This window comes from Thamnophis elegans, chromosome Z, assembly GCF_009769535.1.
Source record: "Thamnophis elegans isolate rThaEle1 chromosome Z, rThaEle1.pri, whole genome shotgun sequence".
NCBI lineage: Eukaryota > Metazoa > Chordata > Lepidosauria > Squamata > Colubridae > Thamnophis > Thamnophis elegans.
The window spans coordinates 22592817-22616263 of NC_045558.1; the positions used below are offsets into that span (position 1 = coordinate 22592817).

General features: G+C 38.7%; 2 protein-coding genes across 7 annotated transcripts in view; one reads left to right on the plus strand and one right to left on the minus strand.

Annotated features, from left to right (window-relative positions):
- Positions 1–1957, plus strand: part of LOC116520912 (protein adenylyltransferase SelO-like) — a 53395-nt gene extending 51438 nt beyond the window's left edge. For all 6 annotated transcript variants that reach the window (XM_032235394.1, XM_032235390.1, XM_032235389.1 and 3 more), the window contains 2 exons: positions 1566–1645; positions 1781–1957. In XM_032235394.1, the coding sequence (XP_032091285.1) occupies positions 1566–1645; positions 1781–1903 (203 nt within the window). In that variant the 3' untranslated portion in view covers positions 1904–1957. The remainder of the gene's footprint in view (positions 1–1565; positions 1646–1780) is intronic.
- A 3568-nt stretch (positions 1958–5525) lies between these two features.
- The window catches only part of APBB1IP (amyloid beta precursor protein binding family B member 1 interacting protein), a 50567-nt gene continuing 32645 nt past the window's right edge, over positions 5526–23447 (minus strand). The window contains exons 9-14 of the mRNA XM_032235074.1: positions 21889–22032; positions 20065–20175; positions 12499–12597; positions 12027–12144; positions 8643–8746; positions 5526–6857 (exon numbers count right to left, since the gene is read on the minus strand). Coding sequence (XP_032090965.1) covers positions 6327–6857; positions 8643–8746; positions 12027–12144; positions 12499–12597; positions 20065–20175; positions 21889–22032 — 1107 coding nt within the window. The 3' untranslated portion in view covers positions 5526–6326. The remainder of the gene's footprint in view (positions 6858–8642; positions 8747–12026; positions 12145–12498; positions 12598–20064; positions 20176–21888; positions 22033–23447) is intronic.

The following is a 23447-nucleotide window of genomic DNA, read 5'->3' on the forward strand; positions in this document are numbered from 1 at the left end:
CAAAATGCGCAGGTACAGTATATGTGGTACTTTACTCAATAGTAGTAACTGTGAGAGGGATCTTGGAGTCTGAGTGGACAATCATTTAAATATGATCCAGCAGTATGTGCAACAGAGTTCTAGGCTGCATAAACAGTGGGATAGAATCAAGATCATGTGAAGTTAATGCCACTTTATAATGCCTTGGTAAGGCCAATCTTTGGTCACCATGATGTAAAAAAGATGTGGAGACTCTTGAAAAAGTGCAGAGAAGAGCAACAAAGATAATTAGGGGACTGGAGGCTAAAACATATGAAGAAAGGTTGCAGGAACTGGGTATATCTAGTTTAATGAAAAGAAGGACTAGGGGAGACATGAAAGCAGTTTTCCAATATCTCAGGGGCTGCCACAAAGAAGAGAGAATCAAGTCTCCAAGGCACCTGAAGGCAGGACAAGAAGCAATGGGTGGAAACTAATCAAGGAAAGAAGCAACCTAGAACTAAGAAGGAATCTACTGACAGTTAAACCAGTGATGAAATTCAAATTTTCTTACTACTAGTTCTGTGGGCATGGCAGAGGAAGGATACTGCAAAATCCCCATTCCCTCCCCACTCTGGGGCTAGCCAGAGGTGGTATTTGCAGGTTCTCTGAACTACTCAAAATTTCCACTACCGGTTCTCCAAAACCTGTCAGAACCTGCTGAATTTCACCCTTGAGTTAAACAATTAACCAGTGGAACAACTTGCCTCCAGAAGTTGTAAATTTTCCAACACTGAAGTTTTTAAGATGTTGGATAACCATTTGTCTGAAGTGGTATAGTGTTTCCTGCCTAAGCAGTGGGTTGGACTAGAAGACCTCCAAGGTCCCTTCCAATTCTATTATTCTAATTCTAATCCTTTTCTTTCTTCTTTCCCTTTGTCTCCCTTTTGGGGGGAAGATTGTCTCTAAAATGAAACCTAGGACAAAAAGTAGCTAGAACTGGCAAGCTTTATCATTAAAAATAAAACAAATGTTTATTTTTTACATTAAATGGAATGGTTTTAGTTTGTAAAGTTGTACAGTTCTATTGTTTTTTTTAATTTGATGCAGAGATTAAAATGCAATGAATAAGTGTAAACTAAGTGGTATTGTTAACCCTAACTCTAAAGAAATCATTTTATTCATTAGGGGAAGGAGGTTCATAAATTCACATCAGTGAAAAGGGTAACATAAATTTAATAAATAAGTAGTATTAGGAATCACAATTTATTACTTTCTGTAATGTAAGTGTTCTACCATTATAATATATTCTAATCAGATTTTGGGGGGAGGAAGCAATATAAGGGCTGCCATCTTTATTAAAGTTTCCAGCTTAGAAAAAAAATTGGGATATTAGGCAGCATTTTGTATGGTTCTAGCACAGGTTCAGCATAAAATATATTATGGTGAACAATGGCTATTCAGTTTTATCTTTTTGTTTTTCTCACTTTCAGATCTTTGAAATCTGCATTTTCATTGTAGCAGTGGAAAGGAAGTAGATTTTGATGTAGCAAATAATTTAGAAACTTGCGTTTTATATGTGCAATTTATTTTCTTTTTGGTTGCAGGTGTTAACCCAAGATACGTGCTTAGAAATTGGATGGCAGAATCAGCTGTCCAGAAGGCTGAAATAAATGATTTTACAGAGGTACATGTTTACAAAGCTGCCTTGATATAGTCCTTATACACTAGAGACTAAAGTTGTTTCCTCTTGAACAGACCAAAGGTATTGTTTAAGCATTTTCAAATCTGCTGCACCTGTTTTTCCCTTTTTGTTTTTCAGGTCCGCTTCTTGAAACAAGTTTTGCAACATCCATTTCAGGCACAGATTCTGGCTGAGGCAGCTGGTTATGCACAGCGTCCCCCTGCTTGGGCTAAGGATGTTAAAGTCAGTTGTTCATCTTGATGAAAATAATTTGTGATTAAATTAAATGGTGACATTTCCCCCATCATATATTTATATTGTATTTTTGTTTAATTATTTTTCTCCTTTGCTGAATTTCTATATGTAGGCTAGGTTAAAATTGAGTTTGTAGTTCAGTGTTTGTACATCTCCTTTGGTGCAATTTCTTTTGTTTTTGGCAATCTTCTGTCTGCCTGCGAGAAACTAAATTAAATCTTATTTCTAAGCCTTTTCAAAAAGCACTGGACAAAATTAAAATAGAGTTTGTATTTCTCTATCCCCCAATGCCCATTCCAAAGTCTGTACAGATGTGAAGCTATGTGACCAAAAGACTGCAGGCTTTTTATAGTTACAAAATCCTAAATATTAAACCAATACTGGTCATGTCCCAACGAGACAAAGAGGCTGATGCCGAGACAGTACATTATATAGTCATGGTAGGCCGTGGCACGACAAAACCGCGCTCGACTAAAGCGCGCCCGATTAAACCGCGTCGCTGACGTCATCAACAGGGCGACAACAGCGAGCACGGAGAAAGAAGGGCGCTTTAAATAGCGCTTTGAAAACAAGCCGATTCAAGTTAAGGTAAGGGTTAGGTTTAGGGTTAGGTTAAGGGTTAGGATTAGGTTTAGCGTTAAGTTAAGGGTTAGGTTAAGGGTTAGGTTTAGGGTTAGGTTTAGGATTAGGTTTAGGGTTAGGTTTAGGATTAGGTTTAGGGGGGTTAGGTTTAGGTTTAGGGGTTAATTTTAGGTTTAGCGTTTACAGCGTGTTTTTTTCTCCGTGCTGTGATAACATCAGCTACGCGGTTTCGCCGAGCGCCCTTTAGTCGAACGCGGTTTTGTGGTGGAATCATGGTAGGCACTGTTACTATTTCTGTTTTTTTCCATTTCCCCTGATCTCTTTAGTCTTAAGTTTAGTTAGTTTTGTTTTGTTTACTGTCACTGCACATCGTACAATGAAATTGCCATCTTCAGTGTACATTGTAACTATAAAAATAAAAAACACCAACACACATCCTTCACATGATATACCAGTAATGGAAAGCCTTTTTCGCCTTGTGTGCCCACCCCCGTAATTTTATGCCCCCTCCCCGCGCCTACCACCTGGGTATATGCACAGGAAACCCTCCCCTCCGCGCTGCCCCATGCATGAGCGTGCGGCTTTCTTGGAGCCTGGGGAGGGTGAAACGGCCTCCCCTCCGTTGGCCCATTTTCCAACTTCCGGTTGGCCCAGTAGATCCATTTTTCACCCATCCCAGGCTCCAGAGGCTTTCTAGGATCTTGGGGAGGGCGAAAACAGCTTCCCCCTGCAGAGCACGTTTTCCAATTTCTGGTTGGCCAGGTAGGTCTGTTTTTCACCTTCCCTAGGCAACAGAGGCTTTCTAGGAGCCTGGGGAGGGTGAAAACTTCGGGGTTGCCAGTTGTACCATTTTTCTCCCTTCGAAGGCTTCAGGAGGCTTCACACACTGTCCGTGCCCTCACCCGGTTAGCAAAGGGGGAAAAGTCATGGTATGTCATACGATGCTGTGAGTTTGACATCCCTGATTTAGAGTCAAAGAATGAGATGGATGATTGCAAATTTAATAACTAAAATTACTATGACCAGAAGCCCAAAGGACCCCAGCACTTTCCTTCCTATTTGTCTTTTTAAATCATTGATATGTTTTGTGCAGAATATGACATTGCATCATTAATGCAACTTGTAAAATTCAAATCATTTGTGCGTGGTGTACATGATATATTTGGCCCTTCCGCTTGCCCAGTAAATCAAAGACCATAGTCTTTTTTGCTCTGATTTTGTACCAGTGACCAGTGGATTACAGGCCAACTTTTAATTGCAGCTCAGGTGTTGCAACTAGGAGAATCTGCATTTTGGAATTTACTAAACTTAGATGTGATTGAAAAAAGAAAATCCAAAATTCATCATGGACATATATGTATTGTAAATATAATCAAAATCTTTTATTGGACAGCAAGTTCATTGGGAGGTTATTCTGTTATTCTAAAGAATATGTAAAGTCCCCAGATTCCATTTCTGGGTCCCAGGTTCAGTTTTCAAGAACTGTGACTTAATGAAAGGGTTAAATATAAAATTCTCCAAAATGCCAAGAAATGAGAATTGGGATTTGCCTGATTTTAAATTGTATTTTTTTTTGGCCTACCTTTTGATTTGGATGAAAGAATAATTGTTGCTAAGAAATAAGAGAAAGTTAGAATTGGAAGAGCACAAACTGAGATTTGGGTGGCCTTTTTTTAATGCACAATAAAATTAAAGTGAATGTAGGTTTCAAAAATCAGAAAGTTAGGAGTGCCATTATATAAAATGAATATAAACTCAGACTTTGCTCAAAAATACTTCACTGGCTTAAGCATTTTATAGAAAAGAAACAGTGTAAAGAAATATGATTAACATATCAAAACTTACAAGTATAGGAGACTAGAGAACTTAAAAGGAAATCAAAAGAACAATTGACTGCTGACGTATTTATTTTTTAAAAGGAATGTGATTGCACTGGGGGAAAAAAATAGCTTGCATTTCTTTTCCACTCCCACAGAGATATCGGAGATATCAAGATAGTACATAATGTAAGCTGTTCGTATAGCATGATTATGGTTCCCAAGCAGTCTGCCATCACAATAAGACTGAATAAAACTTTTTTTACAATTACAGTATTTTTTGGAGTATAAGACATATTCCCTCCCCCCGAAGGGTGAAAATTTGTGTGTGTCTTATATACCGAATGTTGCCCCGCCCACCCTTCAGCCATTTTTGGCCTCCACATGCCGTGTTTTATACCTGTTCCAGGCTGCATCATCGCTGCCTCTGTGCATTAAATTTTTGGCCTCTGCATGTCACATTTTCTGGCGGTTCTAGGCAGTGGGGATCACTGCCATCGATCCCAGCTGCCTGGAACCGCTTGAAAACATGACACACAGAGACCAAGAAGGCAGCCTGGAACAGCTGCTGCATGGTTGGACCAGTTCCGTGCTGCGCCTGCTGTACTCTCTGGAGCTGCTTGTGTATAATAGCTGAATTTTGAAGCTGCGTTTCAGCCCCAAAGAGGCTCATGGTGAGCATGCTCACAACCAGTGAACTGGGAACAGCTGATGGGGGGTATTCTGGGAGGCCAGTCCACCCGCCAATCAGCTGCTTGTTCTGAATCAGGCTGCGATAATGTGCTGACACTGACCAGGTTGTTTGCTAAGGACGCTAACCAGATGAATACTGATTGATGCTGTTAGGCAGAGGCAGAATTTTTTTTCTTATTTTCCTCCCCAAAAACTAATGGGCGTCTTATACTCCAGAACATCTTATACTCCAAAAAATACAGGCATATTCTCTTGCAAACCCTTCCTCTTCAATCTCTCTATTCTGCGAGTGAGTGAGTACGGGATATATAATAGGATCAAGTGAATGAGGGATGCCTCAAGGGTCATTAAATAGTTGTAGATTTGCTTTAAATTTTAATTTTTAGCACCATCATAACTTTGATTTAATGTGAACTGATGTAGCTGTAAAATTTTTTTTAATATTATAGAAGCCAAAGCATAAAACATACCATGGCTTAATATAGTGTATGAATCCAGCCATTAAGTGTATGCTTTTCATTAATTTAGACACTGGGTTGAAGAAATAAGTTTTATTTAAGAAGATTCCAGTAAAGGAGAATAAAAATGAAATATACATGATAAAATATATGTATATAAGAAGAAATAAATTACTTTCTTTGAGATAAACATTTTTAGATATCACCTAGTACAACCACTACATTTGTAGTTGGGAATGGAAAAATTAAAGCTATCTCCAAAGGAATTATCCTGCATTAAACCAAATAAATAACACTGCAGAGATTGCCTGCAGATAGTATCACTGAAAACAAAATTCACTTTGTCTTTGAAAGAAACAGAGGAAACAGCTTTAATATATTGTATAATATTCATAATAAAGTTGTGAGTTGCATTTTCTCAAAACCCACAATGGGAAACAAAAAAGTAGATGGGGCAGATATGGGGCAGATTTTGATCCCATAATGAAAGAGGGAATTTACAAGCTGTGAAGTGAATTTGTTATTCAGTGTTAACACCCTTATTTCTGCAAAGTGTTTTAGCCTATGCTTAGATGGGCCAAATTGCCAAGGCCTTATCTAGGCTATTCTTACCTACAAATGGTATGGAGGGAACTCTGGAAAAAAAAAGATTTCTATTAAAGTAATCAGCCTTTAAACTAAACCTGATTCTTAAAAAAAAAACTTCTGGATCAAATCAAACAATTTTTCTGGAACCTGTTTTCCTCCAGGACTTCTATGCTTGATTGAATATTTTAGTCTTCAAGCAAAAAGAATGGGACCAAATCTTTGGTCTATGTCTACCATACTTTTTTCTAGCATATACTCTTTTAGATCACCTGATGTTTGAAACTACTTAGTTCATGAGGACTCACTCCTTTTCTTTTGCAATGCTCTCATGAGATCAGACATGAAATCTCCTTGTTCAGAAGCATGTCCCCTTGAAATTGATCCGCTTTGTTTTGGTCTTACGACTGGACAAGCACCTTCTTCTTGTCTTCTAGGAGGAGGTGGGGGTTTCTTTTTGGTTGCAGGAGGAGGACTAGGGGCAGGGAAGGAGGGTGGTGGTGGAGGAGTGAAATCAGGAGGAGATTCATAGTAGTCAGGTAGTGGTGGAGATGGTGGCGGTGGTGGTGGCGGTGGCAGATCTTCCAAATTGGGAGGAAGTGGTATAAATTCAGGAGGTGGTGGAAATTCTTCATAATTTGGTAAGAAACTTGGATTTTCTCTCTCAGCAATGGCGGATAAATCCAATGAAGCAGTAATAGCAGAAGACCGTCTTTGAGGAGGAGGAGGAGGGTGCAAACCACTAGGTTTGCGGATCTGTTTCACCTGTTGTACAGGTAGGGATGATGCTTGACCAATATTGAAAGTATCATCTGGCCTTTTAACCTTAAAATGATTTTAAAATGATTAGCATATGACTAAGAAATTACAAGTAGTTATGGACCTCCTGAATAATGATCTTATAATTTAAGAGTATTCAACCAAGATGTTCCCACTGGTACATTGCCTATTATTCAAGAATCAATTATTTACAGCATTCATTCAACCACTTTAACATATGTGGATTTCAACTTCCAAATTCTCTAATCAGTTTGCTGGCTGGGGAACTCTGGGAGTTGAAGTCCACACATCTTAACAATTGCTGAGGTTGAAAAACAACTATTTAGATACTCTCTGATTTCACCATGATTATAGCTGATAAAAACAAATATCAAATATTTTTACATTCACCAGGACAAATGTTTTAACTTACCTGTGAATTTTTCCTATATGAATCAATACTGAACTGAAATCTAGCTTATTTGAATTTTGCAATTATAATTGCTAAATGCAATTATAATTTTATAATGCAACACACATGCTTAGTAGAGAATTATATAAAATCCACACATGCAAATATATATTATTTTAGGAGGAATTGTCATAAATGTTAACAATCATTTTGGAATAAACATTTTTTTTAAAAATCATGATACCAAAATTATAGATATAAAGAAAGGAGAAACGTAAAGAGAGGTTTAGCCATCCCTAACATTCACTTGCATTCAGTATCTCAAATAAACCACAGTGTTCTAATTTCTAAGCTTTTATGCTACTCCTTCCCCTTGTGAAATATTAATTTACAAAAAGACTTAATAGAAGAGGTTGGAAGCAAAATTTAACATTCTTTATAATGAACTACTGCTTAAAAGCTTTTTTAAAATGACATTAAAATAAGAGATGCCTTTTAAGGTTTTTTTTTTTTTAAAAAATAGATATAGAATAGTTGATATATGGCAATTACTGTATTTTTTGGAGTATAAGACGTACTCCCTCTCCCCCAAAGAGGGTGAAAATTTGGGTGCGTGTTTACGCTGAATGTAGCCCCGCCCACCCGCCAGCCTCCACCCTTTGGCCTGCTGTACTCACTGGAGTGCACTGTGAAGATCAGTTGCATTTTTGAAGCTGAATATCAGCCCCAGCAAGGCAAGCATGCACTCACAACTAGTGAACCTGTTGTTAAAGTTCACCTATGGGAATAACTGATTGGGGGGATTCCGGGTGGCCAATCTCGGGTGCTCATGCTGAATCAGGCTAATATGCTGAAGCTTACCAGGCTGTTTACTAAGGATGCTAGCCAGATGAATACCGATGGTAGGCAGAGACAGATTTTTATTTTTTATTTTCCTCCTTCCAAAAATGAAGGTGCGTCTTATACTCCGGAGCATCTTATACTCCAAAAAATACAGTATATATTTATACTCGGGACTGGACAATAGATGGAGTAGGTGCCCTTAGCCACCGCCAAGGGCAATTTTGGACTAGAAAGGACAAAACAGTCTGAACTAAAATCCAGGCAAGGTACAGGTACTCCTTAACTTACAACCAGTTGCTTAATAACTGTTTGAAGTTAAGATGAACCCTCCAAAATCCACTTACAACATGTTTCCAAAGCGTCAATACCACACTCATCCCTGTGGACATGTGATTGTCTTGGAGCATTTGGCAAATGGCCGTTTACAACATTCCAATCATGTGACCACAATTTGCTATTTTTTTTTGCCAGCTTCCAGCATTAATTTCCCATTTCTGGCAAGGAAGAGGACTTCTTCAGAAAAAAAAAGATAAATTAGTTTTGGGAGACCCTTTCTTCCAAAAATGTAGGATGGACTTCAGTTCTTGCATACTTACATTAATTTGTATCTTTGGCATCACAGCAGATTTTCCAGTTTCTGCAGTGTTTTCTGTATTAAGGTTTATGTTTTGGGGGATTTGTCCATTGGCATGAGAGCTACCTATAATACAACAAAGAAGAAAGAAGAGGTTGATATTAAAAGTAATTAGATTTAAACAAAAAATAATCTTATTCAGTATCATCAATAAGAATCGAGGTTGGCAAGGCAGGAAACCAGCAAACCCAGGGAGAATCATGTTGTAAACATACTTCAAATATTTTTCTAGGCCATCAAGTACCGTATTTTTCAGAGTATAAGACACACCAAGGTTTTGAAGAGGCAAATTAAAAAAAAAGTGTTTGCACTCTGCAAACCCCCCCAAAATGGCCATTTTAAAAAAAATGGCATGAATAGCCCTTAGGCGGCTTGTAGAGTGTTCTGGGAGGGGGGAGAATGAGCAAAAAAATGCCAATTTTTACAAAATAGGCAATTTTTTGTCAAAAAAGGGCATTAGGAAGCTTATAGTGTGCTTCTGTAGGGGAGGGGCAAAATTGAGCAAAAAATGGCCCAATTTTTGTTCATTTCTGCCCTCCCCAGCCCCAGGAGCTCTCTGAAAGCCTCCTACAATCTATGCACAGCCATATTGGTGAAGCGGGGGGGGGGGGTTTCAGGAGGCCAAAAAATATGTATTCAATGTATAAGACGCACCCAGATTTTCACCCTCTTTTTTGAGGGAAAAAGGTGCGTCTTATACACCCAAAAATACGGTATCTGTTAACTTGGAAGGAACAGAGAAAAAGGGCCAGCATTTAAACTCTGCACTGCTGTACAGATCTGATTTTTTGCATTATTTTGGACAATCAACCCTTGTTCAGACTTCTACTGAAGCCTGCTGTGAAGAGAATATGCTACTCTTTCCATCTCACTAAAATAGCTTATAAATTGGTGATGGCGGATGAATATTGTTCATACTTTCCAAAAGGAGCATGGACATCAAGTCATCCTTATGACAAACTCTGAACAAATGAAAACAGATGTTTTCTGTTTTTAACTACCATGTGTACAATCTTTAAGAGCTTTGTAGGTTAGGAGAATGATCTATTATTCACCCGTTTAGTCAAGGATATATGAAAACTGAATCTTTTGAAAAAAGCAGTTCTTGCACTGGAATATGAACTCAGTGTAATAAATGGGAGAGCAAAATATAGTTGCTTTAAAAGAAATATGATGTAGAAAGTTTTGACTGATGCTGAAGGCAGTTTCACATTCTTTGCTACCATGTTTTCCTGAAAATAAGACAGGGTCTTATTTTCTTTGGACCTCCCCAAATAAGTGCTTGGCCTTATTTTCGGGGAGGTCTTATTATTTTTGAGGTGCAGGAGACGGCAAGCGTGGTTACCTCATGGCTACTGCTGTGTTGCAATACTTTCAGGAGAGGGCTTATTTTAGCGCATGCACTCAAAAACACGATTGGGCTTATTATCCAGGGAGGAGGTCTTATTTTCAGGGAAACAGTGTATGCTGCTTTTGGCTGTACCTGAAATCAATTTAGCAATCTACTCTGTATTGTAGTGCTCTAGCAATAGGCCTGAGCTAATGAAATATATAAAAGTGATAGCAAAAGAGGACCCTAGAAAAAAGGTCCATCAAGTTCAACATGGCTATCATAGCACTTGATTATTTGATCTTCTTCCCATGCAGGGAACTTTAGCAGTTGCCAACACAATTTTTAGGGATTACTTCTTCCTCTCCAGTCCTTTAACATTTTTTTGGGCCTTCTAGTTGTAGCATCACTGCTCTGGGTGCTACAGTGATCATAAGGAACAATTGTTCCTTCATTCCTAAATTCTGCTGCAAGTGGATAGAAATTCTGTAGCAATGAAGAATCAGACTCACTGAACAAAAGAAGTAGAACTCCTTCAATATATATTCTGTGTCTGTAGTTTTTAAAAAGAGAAAGGAAACAAGTGTAGGAGAGAAGCCACGAGGTACGAAATAAAACAGAGCATGCTTCTTCTGGACTAGGAAAAAACCTCTACAGATAGCCACTGAGAAATGTAAAGGTACAACAGATGTGTTCTGGCATAAGAGGTAATAAAAGTGGCAGGACAATTAGTCTTTATGGTCACTATTAGATCAACTAGAAGAAAAAAATAACCAAGCTGACTAGTAGAGGATATAGCAGCCCAGCACGAAGTAGCCTTAGAGGGCAGTGATCTCTCATTGGAAGGGAATAGGATAGCAATAGCACTTATATACCGCTTCATAGTGCTTTTACAGCCCTCTCTAAGCAGTTTATTATAGAGTCAGCATATTGCCCCCGATAATCTGAGTCCTAATTTTACCCATCCCGGAAGGATAGAAGGCTGAGTCAACCATGAGCCTGTTGAGATTTGATCTGCCGAACTGCATCTAGCAGTCAGCTGACGTAGCCTGCAGTACTGCACTCTAACCACTGCGCCACCTCGGTTACCAAGCATTATAGCTAATCAAAGCTCAGGATATCCTAGACTGGAATAAAGCCTGGTAGATGAACTGCTCAAAAAGGCTTAAAGTGGTTCAGGACAGAAAACAGCAGAGCTTCTAAACATGGCTGCAGGGATGCATTAGTAAAGGATAAGATAGAAGATGGAGAATGATATCAACCAGTGCGGTACTTAGAAAATGGTGAGTGGCTGCCCTGGCAATGGATCAAGACAATGCAAATCTGGCCTGAACTGTGGTGGTTAGACTTAACAAGAAGAATACCTTAGCAAGCTAATTGAGATAGTGTTATGGGGACAAATAAAGGTCATTTCCCATTAGCAATATCCACCTTGAAAGGATGGAAGGCTGAGTCAACCTTGAGCCTAGTGAGATTCGAACGGCCAAACGTAACTCTAAATGGAGCGGTCCTTTACAAAGAAACCAAGAAGCAAATTAGTGGGCCTATCGGGATATTTTAGGATGGGGAAGTAATCATTTCTGTATGTGCAAAATGTAAAATTTGACCGTGTGAGGCAAAAGCTTACACCTAATCATATTTATAAATCCTGCAACAATCCCATGGAATCTGCTCCTGCAGGAAAGATCCAGCGATTGTTGCTGAATGAACTTTTCTCTTTTACCATTTTGCCCCCCTCTAAACTTTGGAACTGCAGAACTGTTATTCTCTATTACTATTAATAAAATTAGCACTGATAACTTGGGTAAATTTCTCAGGTTTACATCCAGTAGTTATAAATGACTTTACTGTCCTGCTGCAGATTGTAATGTCTTCAGTTACTAAAACTTCACATCCTAAAATGAGCTATTATTGAACATGTTAAGACAATGACAGCGATTGGCAAGATGGTAGGGAAAAAAGCTGAGCTTATAATCCTCACAATAATTTCTTTAAAAAAATAAATAATTTGGATACCTTTTGAAGATGATTCCCCAGAAGCTATGGATTTAGTATTTCCTGGCTTTGCCAGACGTGAAGCTAACTCAGACTTTTGTACTGCACCAATGTAGTTATCATACAAGGCCTTTCCATACTGAAAAATAAGTACCACAAATATCTGACAGATTTTCCATCATAAAAAAAAATGAACATGCATTTCTCTGCTTGTTCCATCAATTCTTAACAGAAATCCTTCTTCAGTGGTTCATTTGAAATCCCTTCCATAAAAACGATGAACTACTAAACAGGACTGTAAACTAATAGGTTGAAAGCCTGTTATTTGTTTGACAAAGTAATTTATTTTCCCAATACAAATTCTGTTCTACATACTCTATGGTCACGTTTATTCACTAGAGTTTTATCACTCACAAGAGGATAATGCATTTTTGATTTTCATCATTCCATTTACTTTCTCCTTTATTACTGAGAAATATCCCTTTTTTCTTACCTTTGCAATTCTGATACCAGTTACCCAATGATGTAGAGCCTGCTTGTCATCACAGCACAGGTATTTGATGTACTGTGACTCCTTCTGTATTTGAGGATGCTATAAATAATAATAGCAATAGTATTTTTTTAATCATTAAAAATTTGCTGAAATAACCCAAGTAGACAAACCAACTTTCCGACAAGGTTTCTCGTCTATCATTACATCTTGGCTACTTCAAACCACAAACTACTGAGAAGAAAGCAGTATTTTTCATCAGTCCTTCCAAAAGATTAATGGTACACAACTGGGAATTACATGATTGTAATTGGTATCTAAAAATATAGTCAAACTTGGCATTTTAAAAAATTCTTCACTTTCCATCTCTTCTTTTTTCTCATAGTCATTATAGACTGCAAATCTTCAAGCAAGGGCTATCTTTATTTTTAACTGATTACAAAGGAATTGGGATAAATGTGCTTTAAATAATGAAATGTCAAATTAACAGGAAACTAATTGGATGTGCATTTGTAAATAAATCATACAAGGCCATATTTCAGAACATCAGAGATTATAAATATTTATGCTCTCTTCAAAGGAAATTTGACTTGAAACAGCTTAGAATATTATTTAGCTAAACGTAATTGTAAGCACATCAGAATTCTGAAGTTAAAACATCATACTTGGAGAGTTATTAATTGTGATCTGGAAGCGATTAAAACAGGAAGACAAATTTACTATGTGCCTTTTCCAAAAGCAAATAATTTCCCATCCTTTTCTGCTGATGTTTTTGCTCTCATTTTACATTTTCATCACCTTAGGACAACACATACTCACATTTATTCAACACCATGAGTAAAATACTAGGTTTCATCAATCAAACTCCCAACACTAATTTACATGTCAAATTAATTCTATGTGATTATTGATAAATATCAACAATGCAAAAGAGTCTGTAAATTTTCTTCTGACAACACTGGTCCAATCTACTGACTAAATAATCTGTAGCTAGAGTGTCCTACAAAAATAGCTAATAGTTTTGCAATGACATGGCAAATCCAGCAGATGGCATTAGATACTTTTCTATTTTTAAATGTTTACTTTTGCTGTTCTCATCTCTATATCACAATAAAAAATAGTTTTATTGCATCTTAAAGGCCAATATATTTATTGGGCATAAGCTTTTGTGGAGTAGAATCAATTCATCATGAAATGAACTTGCAGAAATATGTACATAAATATGCAAGCAGAAAATTACGCATTTTCTAATAGTTTATTTTTGTATATTTCATTTTCTGAATAATATTATTCTAGATTTTCTCAATAGCTTCAAGCATCTTTATTTTTTTAAAAAAAAATAAAGATAAACTATTCATTTTCTATCACTCAAACTCATCTCAAGAAGAATTTTCTCTCTCTCTCAAAAAAAATGTCTTGAGCGGCAAGGTCTGACATGATTTTGTTAAATAAACTTGATTCTCACATACCACAATTCAACATGGTACAGGGTTACAGAGCCTTAAATGCTCCAATAAATTCATTTTGTGCATTTCACCTTCAAAATACTTTTAATTTGTGACATGATAGGAAGGGAGAACTATTTCAGAAATTCAAAATGGAACTGTATATAAATTATCTTAATCATAGTTTGTCATAAGTTGGGGTGGTACACTGGACAAAATCTTGGGCAGCTACCCAGAATAGTTGGCAAATGCCATCTCAGAGGGTTTTTTTTAAGTAAAGGATATTGCAAAATTTCCATTCCCACCCCACTCTGGGGCCAGTCAGAGGTGGTATTTGCTGGTTCTCCAAACTACTCAAAATTTCTGCTACTGATTGTCCAGAACCTGCTCAATTTCACCCGTTTTTATGATGTTTTTATATTCTTGTAAGCAGCCTTGAGTCGCCATGTGCGAATAGGCGGAAATAAAAATCTCCTAAATAAATAAAATAAATGTCACTCCTAGTCCTTCTTTTCACTAGACTAGATATATCTATTTCCTGCAAACGTTCTTCATATGTTTTAGCCTTCAGTCCCCTAATCATCTTTGTTGCTCTTCTCTGCACTCTTTCTAGAGTCTCCACATCTTTTCTATATCGTGTAACCAAAATTGGATGCAATATTCTAAGGGTGGTCCTACCAAGGCAACTTTTGAAGGAGCCAAGAGACAGATGCACTGTATTTAACCAGAATATCCATGATAGCTTGCCCCCAAGAGATGAGTTGCCACATGAGAATGGGTCAGCTGTATAATCCAAACACCACTATTATGCTTCTACACCATGCTTGAAGATGCTGTGATCTCCAAACATGTCAGATCCATTTCCTTGTCACACTATTTTAGAAAGACCAGAAAACGGCTGGAAGTACCTTTTAAAGGTGAAATGAATTAAAAAAGGCATTTTAATAAAATCCATTTGTTTGACAACTGCTACCAGACTGATTTTTAACCACCATAGTCTTAACACCGTGATGACGAAACTATGGCACGAGTGCCAGAGATGGCACCCAGAACCTCTCTGCTGGTACGCCCACTGTCGCCCCAGGTCAGATCTCTGTGATGTTTCTTTCGTGAGTTTCTGCTTCCTTGCAAATGGTGAAACAGAAGCTCATGAAAGAAAAAGATCTTACCTCTTGCTGCGCTGCCGGTGTTGGGATGCCCAGCCTCCCACCGGGCAACTGGTATTCAGGTCTCTGCTGCACATGCACGGATGTCCGTGGATGTATGTGTGCACATACACACATGCGTGCATTTGCACACATCTGGGCATGCACGAGTTCACACATGTTCATGCGTGTGCACATTCGCGCAAGCATGCACACCTTTCAGTTTGGGCATGCACGCCACACACACAGTTTGGGCATTCTGTGTCTAAAAGGTTCGCCCTCACTGGTCTAACAGAAGGATCTTGATAGACTTGAATATTGGGCACTATCTAATAAAATGAAATTCAATGGTGAAGAGAGTAAGGTTCTACATTTAGGCAACAAAAACGAAATGCACAGGTACAGTATAGGTGGTACCTTGCTCAATAGTAGTAACTGTGAGAGGGATCTTGGAGTCCTAGTGGATAACCATTTAAATATGAGCCAGCAGTGTGCAGCAGCTGCCAAAAAAGCCAACACAGTTCTAGGCTACATAAACAGAGGGATAGAATCAAGATCACCTGAAGTGTTAATACCACTTTATAATGCCTTGGTAAAGCCACACTTGTAGTACTGCATCCAGTTTTGGTCGCCACGATGTAGAAAAGATGTGGAGACTCCGGAAAGAGTGCAGAGAAGAGCAACAAAGATGATTACGGGACTGGAGACTAAAACATATGAAGAAAGGTTGCAGGAACTAGGTATGTCCAGTTTAATGAAAAGAAGGACTAGGGGAGACATGATAGCAGTGTTCCAATATCTCAGGGATTGCCACAAAGAAGAGGGAATCAAACTATTCTCTAAGGCACCTGAGGGTAGAACAAAAAGCAATGAGTGGAAACTAATCAAAGAGAGAAGCATCTTGGAACTGAGGAGAAATTTCCTGACAGAACAATTAATCAGTGGAACAACTTGCCTCCAGAAGTTGTGAATGCCCCAACACTGGAAGTCTTTAAGAAGATGCTGCATAATCATTTGTCTGAAGTGGTGTAGAGTTTCCTGCCTAAGCAGAGGGTTGGACTCCAAGGTCCCTTCCAACACTGTTATTCTATTCTATTCTATTCTATTCTACTCCAGCATGGCTATCTTTTTATTATGCTATTTTAAAGGAGTCAGGCAGGGGAGTCACCAAAACAAATCCCAGATTCAGATGAATGATCTTTTCCATTTTATTTCAGGGAAAGCCGCAAATGCTATTAGTAAACAACAATGTTGCTACCCACACTGTTGTTAAAGGACACGGCAACCCAATTTGAGAGAGAGCAAAATCTGAAAGAATTAGGAAAACGAACTGCATGGGCTCTGAAGAGAAGCACTAAGCAATGGAAATGGGATAAGAGGACGCTATTGTGCCAGTTTGCTCCCAGGGTACCAATTCTTTCACCCTAGATTAATTCCACATTATGCACCATTACTCTCAGGTTACTCAAGCAAAACTTGTGCCAATAAAGCATAATTAAATTCTCCTGGTATCCAAGACACAACAGACTGACTAAATGAGCCAATTTACATATAGATTACCTTGCTACCACCAGCTGTGTAGGTTTTTTTTTTTAAAAAAAAAATAATAATCAGGAGCTATGTTCAAATTTTCTGAAGAAATGCTACATAACGTAGTGCCCGGAACCTGAATTTGACTAAAACCAAATGCTGTTGACAAAATGTTGAGCAGTCTTTTCTGATTTATACCAGGATGGCAAACCAGAATTGGTTATTCATTAACACCAACAAAACGATGATGGCTGAAAACATGTTTTATATTTCAACAAAATTTATGCTTTTTAATTCACCAGATCTGACACTCTTAAATAGCTGGCAGGATTGAGCATTTCATCAGGCTGACCCCTTTCATTTGGCTACCCACAATATGGAAAAGATAACATATTTTTTGGAGTATAAGATGCACTTTTTTCCCTCAAAAAAGAGGGTGAAAATCTGGGTGCGTCTTATACACTGAACACAGCATTTTTGGCCTACTGAAACCCCGCCCTCTTTGTAAAAATGGATGTGCAGAGGGTTTGGGAGGCTTGCAAATTACTCCTGAGGGCCGGGGAGGGCCATATTTTGCTTGTTCCTGCCCCCAGCACCCAGGAGCACTCTACAAGCCTCCCAAAGCTCTGCATGCCCCTTTATTTTTTGGGGAAAAAATGGCCCATTTTTGTGAAAAATGGCCCATTTTTTGCTTGTTTTTGCACCCTCAGGAGCACTCTACAAGCCCCCCCAAAGTTATGCATGCCTCTCCTTTAAAAAAAAAGAAAAGAGGCGTGCAGAGGGTTTGGGAAGCCTGCAAAGTGCAAAAACGTTTTTTTTTTAAATTTACCTCTTCAAAATCATGGTGCATCTTATACTCCGGTGCGTCTTATAGTCCAAAAAATATGGTAGCTTTCTTTACTGAAAGCATTTTTAGCACCTTCCTGATAACTCCCAAGATAGGAAATGAAGCAAACCATAATATTATCAAAAGATGAATATAATTTCTGAAAACCAAAGGGAAAATTACTTAAACAATTCTGAAGATCAAATTAAAAAGATGTCTTTTAATGCTCTTTCGGAAAGGAGGGAGTAGGGAACAATTACAGACTCAGAGGGATCATGTCCTGGGATTTAATGACATTAAATTAAATATTTGAGATGAGTACTCATCTCAAATGATCTAAGCCCCAGAGCTCACTGTAACAGTATTGCCAAAAATGCACTAAGAGTTGTTAACCTAATCTTGTGAAGCTTCTCCGGTAACTTTGTACTGCAAACTCAGGCATACAAAACCTTTGCCAGACCAATTCTTGAATACAGCTCGTCTGCCTGGAATCCGCACTGTATATTGGATGCCAATACAACTGAGCGGCTCCAGTTTATGAGAAGAGTACTACATTACTCACAATAGAATACTTTATACCACCAGGCTCGAAACTTTGGGCTTGGACAATCTGGAACTACACTGCTTATGGTCTGACTAAGCATAGTACACAAAATTATCTGCTACAACATCCTACCTGTCGATGACTATTTCAGCTGCAACCTCAATAATATATGGGCAAACAATAGATACAAACTTAAGGTAATCCACTCCAAACTCGATTGCAGAAAATACAACTTCAGCAACAGATTGGTGAATGCCTGGAATGCTCTACCCGACTCCGTTGTTACATCCTAAAACCTCCACAGCTTCAACCTTAAACTGTCTACTGTGGACCTCACCCCATTTCTAAGAGGTCCGTAAAGGGGGCGTGCATAAGTGCACTATCGTGCCTACTGTCCCTGTCCTACTGTCCACATTATTTGTACCCATTTCTTTGTTCATATCCGTGTTTATACTTATATCTGTTATCTTGCACCTGTTTGACAAATAAAATAAAATAAAAAAGGACCTTTCCCATGTATCTGTACCAAGCAACCCCTAAAGCAGCAAAATACTTTAAAGGATTCTCTCTTTACAATCTTAAAACCGGGAAGTTCATGATAAGATCTCAGGCAAACGGCCTGTAGATTAAACAGCCACCTAGATTAAAGATTAAAACTAAAAATTTGAAACCATGATAGAAAATATGGCTGCTGATGAGCATAAGGGATGTTCAGTGTTACCAACTTTAACAACTTTAAAATGGACTTCAACTCCCAGGATTCCCCAATCACCATGACATTGAGAAACACTGTCCTAGATGATTCCATTTCAGCAACACTTTTTGGAAGCAAATATTTGCATGTATCAGCTACATCCATATATCCCTTTCCGTAAAATCAAATTTACATAGCTCAGGGCTTACATTTCTTATAGGTTACCTAAAGAGCATGCAACTATTATGATTTTCTCTTCCATGCATGAGTTATTGCTTTCAAATAACTTTGACACTATCAAAGTGATTGATTATTAAGCACATCTTAGGGAAGCAACTGCTGTTGTGTAACTAAGCATGTAGGATGTAGCTCCGTTGGCTTATTACTGTTACCCAGAATTATTTCGTAATATTTGGTTTAAATATGGTGAGCAAAATAGAAGGAGGAAATACTTGCCTTTTCTCAATACATATAAAGTTTTATAACTCCTACCTCATTATCTCTTACTCCCCCTCCCCAATTTAAAAGTTTAAAATGTCCAATATGAACCTTTTCTTCCAAGGGTTATCCTTTCCATGGACTCGCAGAACTAGAAGAGACCATTTACTCTTTGTAGCTCAAAGCCCCAATGAGTGCAGGAATCCAAATTAAAATATCCCCTCTAAATGGCCATGTAATTTGTGTGTGAATGCACTCAGTGAAGAGGAACCTACCACTTCTTGAATAATTGGTTCTCCTGCCATTTTCATTCCTTTCCTAATGAACCCTGACATGGAATCTACTTTTTCACAGCTGCCACACATGGATAACACTTCCACTGAACTGTCCATCTCAAAGTCAAAGTAGATTGTTTGCTCCACCATGCTTGAACGGTATGCCAAAATATGGTTCATTCATTCAATTTGGAAAATGAATTACTTTTTGTATTTCACTACCCTGCATAAAACTTAGCATCATCCACAAACCTGACAATAGATAATTTATGAATGAGCGAGCCGTGATCCTAACACAAACCCATTTCTTAAAATTATAATAATCTCCTTATCAAACCCTTATGTGGCTACTGAAAAAGCTTTTCTTCTGAAGAATTAAACATTGCATTCTTATTGTAAGATGCAATCTTACATACCCATTTAGCTGGGAATGAGCCTTATCAGGGATGCAACTCTGCTTTTTATTAGTGTGTGTTACACAATAAAAATGGCTGGAGCTTCGATTGTACTATTATGGCTTCAATCTTTTTTGACTATTCTCTCCAGTTACCCATACTTTATTAACTCAGCAAGGATTATTTTTGAGTACACATTATAGGAACACATGATCAACATATATATCACTCAGTACACAGTATAGTAACTTAAGAGTGCATATTCTGTAATACATACCTTTAGGACAAAACAATAATCAGTAGGAGACTTATACTTCATTTTGTATTGAATACCATAATAAACATTTACGTTCTCAAACTGTATGAAACAAGCCAAGTCTCGGGATGTCTAAAAAATTAAAAACACAACCTTTAGTTATTAGAATAATTATCTATTTATTCAAAAGAAGGCCACCTCTTCCATGTTGGATAATTATTGATCTGAGAATTAATGGCAATGCAACTTTTGTAACACATTTTAAGTTAGGAGCGATGGGAAAGATGTGTAGCATTATTCTTCTTGAATAAGGACTTGAAGCAAATGATTTACCTACCACTTGCAAAAATAAATCCACAATAAATATTACAATTCTGTTCCACAAAGGTGCCTAGAATTCATGGGGGGGGGGGGGGAGGAGGAAGAGACTTTTTCAGTAATTCATGCTGAAAGTTTATTTGTAGAATAGGTGAAAACTTCATCTGTCATTCTGTGCCAATTTGCACTCCTGCCAAATAGTTTCTACTATCACAAAATGCACATTGGCTGTTCTTAATGGGTTGCCATGGCAACAAAGTTTCCTAGTGAAGGATCTGTGGATGAAGTACCAATCTGAATGGAAATAGAACAGTGCCCAAAAAGACTTCCTGGCTCATGTATATATACAAATAGCCCTCAACTTACAATCACAATTGAACCTAAACATTTCTATTGTTCAGTGAGACATTTGTTAAATGAGTTTTGCTTCATTTTACGACCTTTCTTGCCATCGTCATAAATGTGAGTCAGTTGCCAAGTGCCTGAATTTTGATCATGTGACCGTGGAGATCCTGCAATGGTCATGTGTGAAAGCTGTTCATAAGTCAATGCCATAGTAACTTTAAACGGCCACTAAGTGAACTGTTATAAATCAAAGACTACTGTAGTTGTTTGTTTGTTTTTTTAATACTAGGAGCTTTTCAGAACTTAGTTCACAAGAATAGCTGAGAAAGGGTTCTTCCCTCTGCAGATACCTTTCAAAAAGCACCAAGAATCCCTCTGACTTAGCACTTTCAAATTAAAAACTGCAGGGGTATCCACAGGGCAGGAAAAAACTCAAGATGTAGCCATAGGGGAAAGGGGGGGGGAGGAAATCATGGTTATGGCAGCCATTTTAATGTGATTGATCCCGGGCTGTGGACACACATACCACTATATGATTTAGGCCAAGGGCGTCAAACTCGCAGCCCGTGGGCCCTGCCCCTGCCTGGTTTAGTGAAGGGGGGGGGAAGTCCCGATATGTCACATGATGTTGCCATGACGCCGTTTAGAATATTCTACAGCCGTGAGTTTGGCACCCCTGATTTAAGCCAATTTAAACAAAACAAAAAAAACCACTCAGGAAAAATATGCATCTGTGTAATCATGCTTTCTGGAAGGATTTCTAGAAAAGAGGAGGAGCTAAACAGAAGCAACTCCTGGGTTAATTCTCTCCTTGGCCTGGCGCAAACAATGGCAGCTTTTTTGTCTGCATTTTGACATGCAAAGCTATTCCATTTTATTCTATTTCTTTAAAATTAAGCAAAAACGATGGCATTATTTTGCAGTGGATGACCAACTGCAGTTCAGAGATGTCATTTCTTTTCATGACTGAAATGTTTAAGAATGCAATTTATTACTATTGAAAAACAAAGAAGAGTAGTCTATAAAAGGAATGAGTATTAAAGGAATTCTGCCACCCATTATCCATATTGGCCCAAACAGCAGCTCTCAGGGGCACCTCCTCAACAGTTACCTGGAGGCTTCTTTGCTTTCTCTTTTACAAATTGCTTTAATGCTTCAAAACCTTTCTTTGACATGCCTAACCTTGGTTTTCCCTTTGGGGACATAATAAATGCCTGAAGCTCGTAGAAGAAAATAGCGCCTCTTCCAGGACTTCTTTCCATCTTCCTTTAAATAAAGGGCACCTTCAACCTCTGGCACAATAACAGACGTACCACAGAAGCTTTCCTGCAGAGGGAAAAAGTGGTGAGACAGAGCAGAAGTGAAATAGGCCAAGCGTCTTACAACATGGCTTGTTCAGTTTTGCTTCCAAAAGCCTGAGTCTCCATTCAACCCGTCAGCTTTGAACTTTCCTTCATTCACCACCATCAAAAACAGGGTGATGCTTGATTCCCTAAACACCCGAACAACTTCCTTGAACTCTTGAACAGGCGTTGACCAGTGCCTGAATTTGAGATAAGAACTTTAGGGGGCATAGCTTTAAGATAACTCTGATAAGGCTTACACTGGTCAGAGCAGCTCCCCTAAATTTCCTTCAGAAATAATTGCTAAATTGTGCTGGCTTGGACTTCAGGATTTAGTGACCATCTTGCCTCTGAAGATACCAGCCACCGTTGCTGGCAAAACATCAGGAAATATATTTTCTAGATCATAAATTGTCTAACCTTTTTGTCATTGCATGCCGAAAGCGCATGCATGCAGCACGCCCTCACCCATAATGCAATGCATGTGTGACCCCCTCACGTGCATCCCCCTATGCACGCACACACGACTGTCCCCACGCTCCCCCATGCATGTGCATGCACCCCCTGCTCCCCCGCATGATCCCCCTGTGCCCCGTTTTGGACCTAGTAGCCTCCCTTCAGCCACCTGGGAGTAAAAACGCGCCATGGGGGGCACTGCCACCCATGCATGCACGCCCCTGTCTCCTGCATATACAGCACCCCCATGCATACATGGCACAGACCCAAAAGTCAGCTGGCCAGCGGGAGGCACATGCGCATGCCAGGTAGGGCTAAGCTGGGACAATAGATCACATGCCCGCAGAGCCTTGTGGGGAATGCATGCCATAGGTTCACCATCATGGGTCTAGATCACCATGACTAAATACTGAAGGCCTAAAGAGACCGGCTATTAAAGTCTATACCAGTTAATTTGCCAAATTATTACCTATATTTCCTCCAGGAATATTTTCCAAACTTACAGAGAGATACCAAGGACCTTCTGGTGCTGGTCCTTCTGAAATGACCTGCAAGCTAGTGCCCCCTCTGTTTTGAACCAACCCTCATCAGTTCTGATAATAATTTCTAGTATGGCAGGTACAATCTGAAACAACTGGAGGGCACCATTGTTCTATAAGAAAAACAAGGCTTCTACAGCGTAGATTGCAGAGTCCAAAAATAGCCAATCACCAGGTAGGCAAACAACTGGAATAAGAAGAAAGTTTCCTAACACAAAGCACACACAGACCCAAGTATAAAAAACAAAATATGCTCCATGCATTTTGGCAGGGCAAGTAGATGCACTTACCTCCCCCCAAGCTCAAGCTTGGAAAGGACCCCTTTGGGCTTTTGAGTACATGAACTTTTCAGGGCACTCTCATATTTAAAACACTGACAGACAGACCTTATGAGGCAATAAAT